The sequence below is a fragment of the Citrus clementina genome, unplaced genomic scaffold (genome assembly GCF_000493195.1).
Source record: "Citrus clementina cultivar Clemenules unplaced genomic scaffold, Citrus_clementina_v1.0 scaffold_8, whole genome shotgun sequence".
Lineage (NCBI taxonomy): Eukaryota > Viridiplantae > Streptophyta > Magnoliopsida > Sapindales > Rutaceae > Citrus > Citrus x clementina.
In genome coordinates this window covers 21,816,779-21,830,814 of record NW_006262022.1, presented here as the reverse complement: position 1 = coordinate 21,830,814, position 14,036 = coordinate 21,816,779, and the positions used below count along the sequence as shown (strand labels likewise).

Below are 14,036 nucleotides of genomic sequence, written 5' to 3'. Positions count from 1 at the left end.
TTTATAGATTAAAAAAATTGTCACCCTACATAAAAAAACAAACAAATTGATTAGCACTAAAAATAAAGCTTAAAGCAAGAAACTTGAAAGGATATAAACTTAACACCAACCAGAAGAGGTCAAGTTTAGCTATAAACTTGAAAATGAATAAAAGAAAATTTTGTGTGGTGAAGTTTGAAGACAATGGATCCTGTGCAAGAGTATTTATATAAAAAAGAAAAGGTAGCAGTAGTATAATGTGAAGGTGAAGCACCCCATGAGAAATGCATCAAAGGGTCACATGGGGCTAAACGTTTATATTAATAAAGTGTAAATATTTTAATAATTTGTTGAATTTACGCGTTCCCCTTCATTATAACTCCACAAATTTTTCATACATTTATAAACCTAAACCTCCCTTAAGACACCACTTAAAAGCCGGCTTTGCTGCCGCATAAACGGGCTACCCTCGCGTTTTTGGCACAGCCCATGTTTAAAACCCCGGATGGGTTTTTGGTTTTATATGCATTCTCTTAAAACGAAATAGTAATTTTAAAGTAGATGTTTCCAAATCATAATTTCTTTTGTTACTTAAGAACACAAAGTGATTATAATATATGATTAATAAAGAAGACATGATTTTTGAAACTTTATGGTCAAACCCAAATTAAACCCAAACACGATTCCCCAGATCAAGATTATCTGTCCAAAGAACATTATAACCGAAAAAAATGAAACAAATGATAAGCTATTGGCATGCATTACCTTGTATGTAAAGAAAATGAACACAAAGAAATTAAGAAACAATAGGCCTTTTCTTGTTCAGCAAATGAAGCAATAATGATAGCAGCCTGTGTTCACAAACGAAAGAATATTGTGATTGGCTGACAAGCGGCCACCTCATGGAGTTGCAGAGAAGGGAAGTTTAATTTGTATTAGGGTTGAAGAAGATTGAGTATAAGTGTATAAAAGAGATGCTATGTACACAGAAAAAATTAAAAATACTTAATATATGTCGCCAGGCTTTGACTATGCATGTAGGTATACCCAGATGAACATTACAGAAAACTTTGTTAATGGCTTTTTGCCAAACTTAGGCAAGTTGTATTTCAAGAAACCCATTACCCATGACTCAATTTGCTTGCAGAAGGGATAACTGATCAAGATTTTTAAGTGGGTTTGGTTGCTTGTTGAAGAAAAAATATACGAAAAAGAAAGTATGAACACAAATTCTGTTATTTTCTTTACAAGTCATTTTTTTTTTCGGGTGAGTTGCCATTAGCTTTCAGAAGCTAGCCAGCAGGAAGAACGAAAAGTTTAGGCTTGAGAAAATTATTAAGTGATCAAATAATTAATAAGGATGTACTTGCTAATTAATGAATAATTAAATTAGATTAAGAAAAAAGAATATGCTATTGCTATCTTTAAGGAGAGAAAAAAAAAAGCGAATATGTGAAACCAGAAATTTTAGGAAATATCTATTCTAATTTTTAGTAATTAGTTATTGAATTATTTTGTATTTGTTGAGAATATAAAATGCGCTCACACTTATTGAACTTGAGTTATAACCTAAAAGATTATTGGTGACAGATTCAATAATTGAAACTTGACGATTTAGTAAAAAAAAATTAATTATGAAATAGCTAAGGTATAATTGTTAGACTACAATAATTTTATATACTCTATAAGAGTCATGATCCAATGATTTTCTGCTGTGCAAAATGTTTTTTAACCAACAATATTTACGTGTACTATCTTATCGGTTTATATTTGAAAAAACTCTGGGGTTAAATATAAAAAAATAACACAAAATTTTATTAAGAAAAGCTCTAATAAGATTACATTGACTTTTTTGAATATATTCAGAAAATTTTATTAAAAAAGATCATTATACAGACAACGGAGGGTGGTAGCCAAATTAAGAGTACATTGACTTTGAATCATGGCCTCTTTGGGCATGCTGCTTCTAATTTATAAAGAGATTTTCAAGGTCATGCCATATATTAATTTCGGTGCTTAATTAACTAGCCAACTTGGAATAGTTAATTTTTGGCATAACTTGTATTAAAACTTCACTGTTCAAGATTCCATACATGGTCAAATTCAAAACGTAAAATACAGTGATGGGCTATCTCACGTAACACCTATAAGCAATTATTAAGCAGTAACTCAATTCTAGAATTAGACCCTCCAACAGGGTACAATGTGTGATTCATAAGCATGGCGTATAAATTATAATCATAGTAAAAGACGGCAGTTCAGTTTCAAACCTAATTTCTTGTCTATGGATTAAACTATTAAACTTGGGTTCCTCTATGATGCTGTAAAAAATTTACAGCATCAATAATGTATTAATTGTGAACCATTAGATTTAATCAATGGTGTACAATATTTGTACTAAAAAAATAATTAAAAAATAATAGTAAACAGTTTGTTAACGTTCAAGTGGGTGGAGAATTTTTGTAAAATAAATTTGACCACCCTTAGAGTTTGAAATAATTTCACTTAAATAGCATATTTTATTTAAAATTACTTTTCAGCCCTCCTTTAAATTTGTAATATGATAATCTTTTTTAAATAAATCTTCCAAAATCAACTATCATTAAGTATAAAATATAATATCAAGTAGGTTATTTAACACAAAGTCTTATAATAATTTGTATTGTATGAATTTAATTACAAACCATTAATACCTAAACAATAATGATAATAGAAGGCATTTAAATAAACTATTTTATATGTGTTTTATTAATAATACTATATGAGTCACAACAAATGAGAAATATTTTATTCACCAATTATTATTGAAAAATATATATGTCTATATAACTATAGAGTGAGAAATATTTTGATTTAAATTTTTAACAAAAGATTAAACTATTTATTTCATGCAATTCAATGGTGGAGGATATAACATTATGAAATGTTGCTTTGACTTTCAATATCAACCATTAGATTATGATATATTAGTGGCTCAAATATTGTGTCAAAATTTTAAGTTAAGGTATCCCAAATCATATCTTTATAATGGAAATATAAAAACATGCAATGATTTTTTTTCCTCATTTTGTCCATTAAATATTATTTGATGTGATATTTTATTTATTGTCACTATTAATTATCATAATAAAAGTAATGACTCTTCGTAACATAAAAATTTTATAATTACTATAAAAGAATAACAATAAAATAATTTTTCATGATTCATAAACTAAAATTAATTAGGAATATGTGTTAGATTTAACTTTTATGAAATTAACAAAGTGACATTTGAAAATAAAATGAAAACAAGCTTGTGAAAGTTAAATTTTATAAGGCTCAAATAATTTTCTACCATGTCAATAAAAATCTAAAAATATAAATGATTTTATTTCACTTTTTTTCCCACGTAAATATTATCGGAGGCAATATTTTATTTATTGTCACTATTAACTATCATAACAAAAGTAATGACTCTTCATAACATAAAATTTTATAATTACAATCCAAGGATATCAATAAAATAATCTTTCATGATTCATAAACTAAAACTCATTAGGAATATATATTCGATTTAACTTTTATGAAATTAACAAAGTGATTTGAAAATAAAATGAAAATATATAAGCTTATAAAACTTAAAACTCCCACCATGTAAGGATATTAACTGTAAGATAAATATAAAGTACAGAAAATAAGTATGTTAAATGGGTGTTAAAAATGATACATACTTCATGATCAATTATACAATGGCCCTTAATATTATATAAAATAATGAGTATTTTAATATACGATATTAAATTTTATTAAAACATGTGTGATCAAGTAATTTTTATGTTACAAGCAATCTCAACAATGAGTTTATTGATGTATCTATGACATTTACTTAACTATATGTGCTTGTTGTGTTATTTATTAGTGTTATATCATATATAAATTTTGCAATTGCAACTTATTTATTTGATTTGTGTTAAATAACCTACCATTATATTTTATACTTAATGGTAATAGATTTTGGAAGATTTATTTAAAAAAGATTATCACATTTCAAATTTAAAGGGGGATTGAAAAATAATTTTAAATAAAATAATGATATTTAAGTGAAATTGTTTCAAACTCTAAGGGTGGTCATAGTTATTTCACAAACTTCTCCACCCCTTACACGTTTGTTAACCGTTTACCATTATTTTTTATTTTTATTTTTATTTTTACCTACAAATATTGTGTACCATTGATTAAATCCAATGGTGCACAATTAAAAACATTATTGATGCTGTAAAAAAATTACAGCATCATAGAGGAATCCATTAAACTTAGCACACTTACTTTTAACTTATTACTTTTTTTTTTAATTATTTTGAACTTAACAAGTTAACAACTTTTAGCATCCTAACTTTTTTATTAACTCAGGGAAAACAAAAAAAAAAGGAAATTTTTAACATACCCCCAAATAAATTGACATTTTGCACCGCGCACTCAAAAAAATTGATGTGTTGCACCGCGCCCCCAATTCCGTTAATTTTACAATTATTTCTAACGGCTCCGTCTAACTTTTAATTGAATGACAAAAATGCCCCTCTATATGAAAAAAAAAAACAAAATGCCCCTCTATAAGGCTTTTTTTTTTCAATTGCAATAAAAAAATTTTCTTGTTACATGTATATTGTCATCACTATTATTTTTCCTTTAATTTTTTAAGATTTTTATTTCAATTGCAATAAAAAAATTTTCTTGCTCTATGTACATTTGTCACCACTATTATTTTTCCTTTAATTTTTTAAGATTTTTATTTTAATTGCAATAAAAAAAAATTTCTTGTTACATGTACATTGTCACCACTATTAATTTTCCTTTAATTTTTTAAAGATTTTTATTTCAATTGAAATAAAGAGAATTCCCATTAAAATTAATTTAAGGAATGAACTTCTAATTTTACCTCTCTACTGTTAAACTTAACTAAAAAAATAACGGAATTAGGGGCGCGGTGCAACAAGTCAAATTTATTGGGGATGCGGTACAAAATGTCAATTTATTTGGGGGTAGGTTAAAAATTTCCAAAAAAAAATCGAATATAATTGATGTGTGGATATAACTTATAAGTGAATATGCGTTTAAAATTGTTCCGATTAACGAAAGAATTTGTCACTGTTAGTCCCCAATACGACATGCATGTTGGGCAGTAGGGGACCCATAATCAATAAATCCATTAGCGAGTGTTTTCATATATGCTAGCTAGATACCAAAATTGGATTATGAGCTTGATGCTGATGCTTGTTCATACATAACCATAAAGTCTAACATTTAAGTGGTAATTTATTGTTTTAAAATGAAAGTCAGCACATGACCAACAACTTGAAAGATTATAACAGTACCAAGGCAAATTACTTTTGACTTTTAGGTAACTTCAATTAGGCATAATTATAGTTCTCATAACTTTTGTTATGAATTGTGAATATTAATTAATTGCGCTACTCATTAATAGGGGCTGTCATTTTCTTTTCACTACAATGAATGATAAAAGCCCATTTCGACCCATTTCATAAACTCTCTCTCCATTGACTAATGATGATTAAATTCAAAAGAGATTAGTCGAAGAGTAAAAATTATTGAAAATTTTAAAGCATCACCAAAACATTAAAAAAAAAAAATTATTTAAGGCACTACATGGGTTCCAATAAGATCTTTAAATGAAATTCTTCAATTGAGATTATTCTTCTCTCTCTTTAATATTGAAGAGTGACTTCTCCTTTTTCAAATAATGTTATAGTATTTTCAATATCATTATTATTGAAGAGATGGAAGTACAATAAGTACATTATTTAAAAAATGGAGGATAATTAAATTTGGTGAGAGAAGAAATTAATTAAAATAATTAAACTCATCTCCATTTGAAAAGTCTTTTGGGAGATGGCTTATTTTTTTATTCTTCTATTTGCTACATAAGTAAATAAGTATTTAAAAAAATAAAATTAAACGGATCTTTTAGTGATGCCTAAAATCATCATGAAAACAAGTTTACTAACAGTATTTAGCAGCAATTAAACGGATCAAATAGATAAAGAAGGCATTTTATTTTTATTGAAGTTGATAATTGTTGATCACTTGAGTTATTGGTCATGTTGTAAAAACTCTTCTTCCAATCAAATCAGTGTGGCGTACGTCTCGTCTGTGCATTATATATGAATTTTTGAACCATGCTTGATGATACCTCAAACTATCTAGTAGATTGTAATGTGATAAATCTGATATATAGTGCTAAAAGGTCTTTTAGATACATCCTGAATTATATCACATAAAAAGAAAATAGATGTTCCTAAAATATAGAAAGAGAGCATTCAATTCGTCATATGCAAACGTCACATGCCTTTCTGAGCATGCGTGTAGGAGCTCACACACGTGCATGTGCATGTGCCATGAACATGCAAAGCCCTAAACCATTTTCAGAATTCAGAGTCAAAACTAAACATTCTTCCCTTCATTATAATAATAATAGAACAATGCATGTTAAGGTCAAAACCCTAAACCCTAAGAAAAGTCAACCTTTGATGCTAAACTAATTTACAAGATCAAGTGCACCTAGATGGTTTGACAGTTTTGACTCCGGCCAGGTGTCAGATTTGACGGGCCGTTGAGCTCTGACGATGCCAGAAAATCAGATCTAGTGGAAGCCACCTAAGCCAAGATGCAATCCAATTCTAGTTTTTCATGACCAAACAATTAACGAAAATAATGATGAATCAATGATCAAATCTCGGTATGAGTTGCATTCATGTGCATCTCTTCTTTCCATAAATATATATATATGAGCTAATGTTTGTATACTTTATCCTAATTAAAAACCGAGTCAATGTGAAGATTTTGGTCTTTATTAGTGTCCTATAAGTGGAGGGATGCCTAATGGATTAATTTTCTATAGGCAATATTTCGCATGGTTTCTAGCCACAGCTCCTTGAAATTAAAGAGAGCCAAAAATTCCAAGTTGATTAACTATTATATTCTTGCAGGACTTTTTAATAATTTGCTGAGCCTTGCTGCATGATTTGCCTATTTAGTTTTGCCTTTTGATCATATGAAGCGATCCATAAATGAAATTATTGTTGTTGTTGATTTATACTATGATGAACAAATTAAACAAAATATTTCATTCCTCAAATGTAGTTTCGGTACTGTAGTGTGACAATATAGTTAAACCATGTGCTGGGTTGCTATATAAGAAAATTATGGATTGAATTTTTGCCAAAATGTCAAGAAGAAGTCATTTTTGAAATATGGAATTGAGATCGTTAGTTGATCGAATGTAAAAAATAAAGGCGAATCTTATATTATTAATTAACTAAAGTATATGGTTACGTGATTCACGAAAGATCACTCAATATTGGTTAGGCCTTTGTTATGAAATCAAGAGATTGAAAGAATTGGTTCAATTTTTTTTTAATTTGTGTCTGTACGTGTGGAAAAAAATATTTTTAGAAAAATAGTTTGCACATTCTTGTTTTCCTGGTAAAAGTGTATATTTTATGCACAATAAGAATACGATAAGATTAGTACATGATTGAAAAAAGAAAAATGTTAAATGACCAAAAAAAAAAAGAAAAAGAAAATGACGATAGAAACGGCAGCTTATGTACTGTTGTTTCATGCCCCCTTCTCTCTCTTACTTTTGGCCATTATTAATATTAAAATAATAATAATAAATGACCCAAAAAAAAGATAATTTGAGCCTTATCAATGCTAAAAAACATTATACTCTCATAGCATAGAATTATCATTATAGAAATACAATATATTAAAACCTATTTAACTATTTATACCTTAATGATTCCAAAATTATCATAAATCACATGATTGAATTTTTTTATTTTTAATTATTTGACAACAATTTGATACGAAAAATTGACTATGTATGAGTGAGAGAAAAAGTTAAATGGGAACTTTGACAATGATATTGTCGGCTGGTGGCAATGGCTCTGTTGACTGCAAGATTATTATTATTATTATTATTATTATTATTATTATTATTATTATTATTATTATTATTATTATTATTATTATTATTATTATTATTATTATTATTATTATTATTATTATTATTAAGAGATCATTAGTTGATCATCAAGGAGATAACATATCATCGGTGTGATCGTCATCAGCTTGGGCCATCAGCGACTCTGTTTGTCACAAAATGACTTTTTTTTTTAAAACATAATGACTATGCAGATTTCACTTTGAGGGGAGTGCTGGTATAAAATGATATCTATTTTAGCATTGATAAGACTCAAAATTCCTTAACTTTGGCTATTTTTCATTATTATTTGAATACTGCTAATAGCCAAAAGTAAGAGAGAGAAGGGAATATGAAACAGTAGCACATGCTGTCGTCTTTATCGTCATTCTCTCTTTTTTTGGCCATTTAGCAGCACTCTTAAAAAAAATAAAAAGTTACAACTGAACTTTTTAATGAAGGTTTAGAATCATGCTACTCCCTTCACTTGCATGGATCTTAGGTTTCGTATCGCAACAAGTGCTACTGATTTAATATATATAGTCGTACACGTAAGAAAATAATATATGAGAAATAATCGTATGAAAACCCTAAGTAGAGGCATTCAAGATACAAAGCTTGTGAGGTAAAAAGTAAGATTATTTAAAGATTTTGGACCTAATACTGTGAAAATGTTTCTTCATAGTTTCATCATTTGATTGAACGAAGGTTTAGTACAATCGTATCAGCCCATTATTAGGCCACCATATCACGTGGCTTGACATCGAAATCAATTACCTTAGAAACGTCTTGATAACCTAAGCTTTTAAGCTGAATATATGCGTATATATTATTTATCAGCTTAAATATTTCGACCAAGTAATCTCTCTAACGTATATATTATTTATCTGCCCATCTACAAATCTGTCCATTTTCTTTGAACTGATTTTTCCTATTCGAGTCTGGGCTAAGTTTCTTGATCTTCTCTGTGTGGCTTTCTTGTCATGAGCCCAATGCCATCTAAAAGCCCCGCATTACTTCTGGACTGTAGGGCCCGCCTTGAATTCCGTTTAATAAATAAGTTAAACGGTGGGCCCGCCGAGTTAGTTAGCGGTTATTCAACTTCGATCCGACGCGTCCTACTTCAGAGTAAATAACATTGCCATGCCGTCTTCCCGTAATTACGTATAATGACATGTCGTATATGTTAATTTTCAATAATTTCTTTTATTTGCAAAGAGTACCATAACCATCTTCATACACAAAACAAATCCTGAAGTTTTAATTGAAACACTGTTAGTGAATATGATGTGACCTGAAATAAAAGATTCACAATGACCAAATTTTGCTAAAGCATTTACAGAAAATGCACAAGTACAAGTTTTTTTGGGGGGGGGGGGGGGGGGGGGGGGCCAACCATTTGAATTCTTCTTTTCTTCACAAAGTTTGAAATTTCTTTGTTTAGAGAAAGTGCGCTAGTACCAATTGCTTGCTGCTTGTTTTTTCATCATAATCCTTCTAGGCAGGCTCCGCTTAGGCCCAAATTTTTTATAAAAGCCCATATTTCGTTTCAACATTCAGAATTCGAGCTCGGTAGAATGGAGACGGCAGTTATATAACCGAAAAACTGAAATGAAACCTTCCCTCCACTTACTGTCTTTTATCTATACTCAACTCAACTCAGCTTATTATCTCAGCTTCTGCTTTTTATTCGGCCAGTCGATAATAAAGATTCAAGAAGCGTCTCCTTTCTTTTTTTCCCTTCTCTCAAGAACTTGAAGTTCTTTGACAAGTCTCTTTCTTTCTTAAAGCAACCAAAATGGCAGCAGTGTTCGGCTTTGGCCAGGTACTCCAAATGTCGAGTCGTCTATCGAAACGATCGTCAGAATCCAAATCCCAGCAGATTATTGTGTCGTGAATGTGAAACTCGCATTGCTTTGTGGCGTGGAAACACTTTCCTGGTTGGTAGCATTCATTTTTGTCGCTCAGCAATTCATCTAATTAATTGATTAATTAGTGCCTAAAAATCTTGTTTTAGGCATCAAGTGAAGTAATTATAATTATTTCTTTGTCTAATTGCAGGAAACACAAAATCGAACAATCATCCTACCCAATACTACGTAAGAGTATTAATTCTTGATGAAACAAACATGTCCATTCTTAATTTGTTATTTTTATTTTCATGTATTTTATAGTACCCACTTAGTGGTTACCGACCCTCCCAGAATTAGAACAATTAACAATTGCAAATGGTTAGAGATGCGTTGTTATGGATGCAAATCTTTCATGGGTTTCATCAATGTAAGATCTTCAACTAGAGAAACAAAATCTCATTGTATTTCTACTTTCAAGAATTACTTGAGTCAAAATCTTGTTTGAAACTTTGTTACATTCTCCAGGTTGAACCTGAAATTCTCGATTCTTTTTTTTTTTTTTTTTCAATCCATGCAGGAAGAAGAAAGAATTAGGATCTATTTGTAAGTTATTTGTTCTGTTATTTTTTATGGGTTTTGAATACTGATCGAAAGATCTGATGATTTCAGGTAGGCCATAATTTTTTTTTTTTAAAAAAAAAAATCCATTCACTTAGTCAGGTTATATTAGATAGCATTATCATTTGCCACAATCAAATGATGGCATGTAACTGTAAGTATAGAATTTAACAAAATCATAGCAGCAGAAAGTTTCTGCAGAATCTACTTCTGCTTGAAATAAAACTCAAGCTTCAAATTCTGAGGTCAACATTTTGTTGTTTACAATAATTAAGAAAGATATTACAAAAAGAAAAGAAAAGAAAAATCCCATCTCAGGAATGTCTTGGTCTGTCTAAAATTAGTTGCGGTGGCATTTGTCTTCAAATGCTTCAGTTTCCTGATCATCATGATCACCTTGAGATATCACATTTTGGGTTGAGCCCGAATTGTTCATTCTCCCAACTTAGCTTGGAGGCGACCCTCTCATGCTGCGGAAAATATTCCTGAAGACGGGAAAATGATGATGATATGATTATTGATTGAAACTTTAATAATGTACACAAGATTTGTAAAGTTATGGTAAAAGTGATTTTACCTCCATTTTGTTCATTAGTTCTTTTGCATTAGGGGCAGAGACTATGATATGGCGAGCGTTGGGACTAATGAAGCCTTCCTCCACTGCTTTGTCAATGAATGTCAATAAGGAGTTGTAATATCCATCTACATTCAGCAATCCTACCTGAAAAATCATTAAACGACATCAAAATTTAATCTGCGTACATGTTCCTTCAAAGTTTGGTTTTGCAAACACTGCAAGCATTAAGCTGCCTTTACCGGCTTGTCGTGGATGCCCAGTTGAGCCCAGGTTATCACTTCCAGCAGCTCTTCAAGTGTTCCATAACCACCTTCATATGCATGACAAATTGCAGTTTTAATCAATCAGTTCTAATGACTAATATGTGACATGAAATGAAAGATTCACACAATGCCCACTTTCGCTAAAGCATTACAGAAAATGCACAAGGCACAAGTTGCTAGCTGCAAATGCATAGCCCAACAAGCCTATCTTCAGTTTAGCCCATTTAAATGAAAGTTTGGGCCAACCCATTAAAGCCCAACTTTTGGTTTCATGATGAAAGCAAACCCCATCACCCAACTATGTTCAAATTCCTTCAGAACACTCATTAAAACTTTTGCAAAAAGGAGCTGTTACCATCTGCAGGCAATGAGTGCTGGCTTGGGACCATATATTTATTTTTTAATAAAAAAGTTTACCAGCTTTTTCTATCATTTTTCTTCACTTGTTAAAGCGTGCAGAAATAAAATTCATATTTACCACACAAATTAGGCCGACCAAAAAGCCAAATTTTCTGTCAGAACTCAGAAGCTTCAGTAGTCACTGTTCAAGCCGGAAGCAGTTGCTTTCACTAGCTCTACCAACTCAGTAAAATATGCAGCAAGAAATAACAGAAGGATAAAAAGGTGTTTTGATGTTTAGTCTAACTAAACATGTCAACTTGTTTGACTGGTTGACCTTGAGAAAGGAAAGGGCATTATGGCATAAAGGTACCAACCAGGCAAAGCAATAAAAGCATCGGAATGTTTAGCCATTTCTGCTTTCCTTTGGTGCATATCAGCTACTGGCTTCACTTCCCCTACTGTTTCTCCAGTAATCTGCAAAATGTAGAATCCAAATGAATACAAAATACATGCACAAAAAGACACTAATTTTTTTGCACAGAAAAACTTTAATGATGCGTGCAGCAGAGGAAGTGGGCTCAAATACAAGAAATATTCATGTATATACATTATCATAAAACCTGATATCATGGTATTGTACCCGGAAAGAGAACAAAAATTGAAAAGTAACATGGATGGAATTGGGACATATCGTAAGAATCTTGCCTGTGGTCATCAAATTAAAAGATAGTGACCAAAAGGTGCAGCCCAGATGGGTGGTTGGATTAAATTGATGGGCAAGTTGTGTTCATCAGAAGAAAAAAGAAAAATATGTGAAAGCAAGATAATTTTAGAACCAATCAAAGATGTAGTCCCACTTCGAAACAACATGAATCCCAATCGAGACGTGTGAAATTGATACTTGAAGATAACAAAGCTGAGGTAGCAATTCATGTACAAGTAGCTACCACAATATGAAAAATAAATAAATAAATAAATAAAAAATAGATGTATTGTAGAGAGAAAAAGCAGTAGATACTGTCTTGATTTCTTTCTTTAAGTTCTTTCTTAAAGCATTATTAACATACCTCTCTAGGCATTAGGGTCTTGGGGATAACTCTGCAAACAATAAAATGCAAATATTAGTTGAGAGACAGATCAAGTAATTAAAACTGAATGGACCAAAAGCTCACTAAATTTGGTTGTCAAATCTCAAAAGATCTATTTTCCTTTTCGGTACATTTGAGTAGTACTATTAAAGGAGCCAACACATTGTAAGCAAAGAGAATGAGAAATGCGACGATGATATATCTACATACCCAATGACGTGGCGCCCACCATCATAAACAGCTTGAGAAATCAAACCCATCAAACCAACACTCCCTCCTCCATAAACAAGATCAATATTTCTTGCAACCTTTGAAGGGGGGGAAAAGTTAGAAAATGATATTTAACTGATAAATATGATTAAAAACATGAACTATTGGTACCCATATGTGACGTGGGCTAGTATGTCAAATGCAGCTAGTGGGAACTAAGCATATGAAAACCAAAAAAGTTATTGGTGTTGAAGAAACAAATACTAATATATAAAAAGCAATTCTGCAAGGAGATAAGCTAAAAGTATCCATTAAGTTCATTTGGCTTAGATCTAAAAAACAAATACGAACTGAGTAGAAAGTCATAAACAGAACTTGGAACTGAAATCCCTATCAAGAAGAACCCTAGTTGATAGCCTCAAACAATATGAGAACATGAAAAGAAAGAGGAGAAATAGAACAAATAAAAACAAAACAGAAAGCAGAGAAATTTTTTAAAAAAGAAAAGAAAAACTTCTTAATTGAACTCTGAAAATAAAACCCAAAACAGAACCATTGAAGAGTAGCAGAAGCGCGAAAATAGAAACTTTCATGAAGAAAGCAGAAAAAGAAACCAAAACCAGTGAAGACTATCTCTAAAGACACTTAAAACAGAGGAAATAAAGTAAAACAGAGCAGAAAAATCAGAGAAGAATTCATTACAAGTTCTTTGCTAAGCTCAATGGCAGCATCTTTGTAAGTGCTTTTCTTTCCAGCACTGCTTCCACAGAACACACAAATCCTGTTGAATTTTGATTGGTTATTCATTTCCATCTCCATCTCCATTTCCATTTCCATTTCTATTTGTTTTTCTCACAACCAAAGAAACTATGAACAAATATCCTCACTGTTTTTTTTCTCTCTTTTTTTTTTTTTTTTTTGAAGTCACCTGCAAAGTTTATTGAGAGTTTTGGCTTCATGGGGTCTGCATATATAACGGTAGAGCGGGCGTACATCAGCACGCGTAAGTAAGGTCTAAACCGCGCTTCAAACAAAAAAAAAAAGGGTAAGGTCTAAACCGTCCAACACATGTACGGACATACACAAATTATTTATTATTATTAATATTGCAATTTCAATTGCAAT

The 14,036-nt window shown here is 30.8% G+C and overlaps 1 protein-coding gene across 1 annotated transcript; it reads right to left on the bottom strand.

The window, feature by feature from the left end:
* Positions 1-10,623: 10,623 nt before the first annotated feature.
* LOC18034687 (cytokinin riboside 5'-monophosphate phosphoribohydrolase LOG1) lies at positions 10,624-13,853 on the bottom strand. The gene is made up of 7 exons (XM_006424485.2): positions 13,614-13,853; positions 12,912-13,009; positions 12,681-12,711; positions 11,988-12,087; positions 11,248-11,318; positions 11,009-11,152; positions 10,624-10,916 (listed from the first exon to the last, which is right to left on the bottom strand). Exons 1-7 carry the CDS (start codon positions 13,746-13,748, stop codon positions 10,824-10,826), a joined length of 672 nt encoding a protein of 223 aa, XP_006424548.1. The 5' UTR covers positions 13,749-13,853; the 3' UTR covers positions 10,624-10,823.
* Between the last annotated feature and the right edge of the window lie 183 nt (positions 13,854-14,036).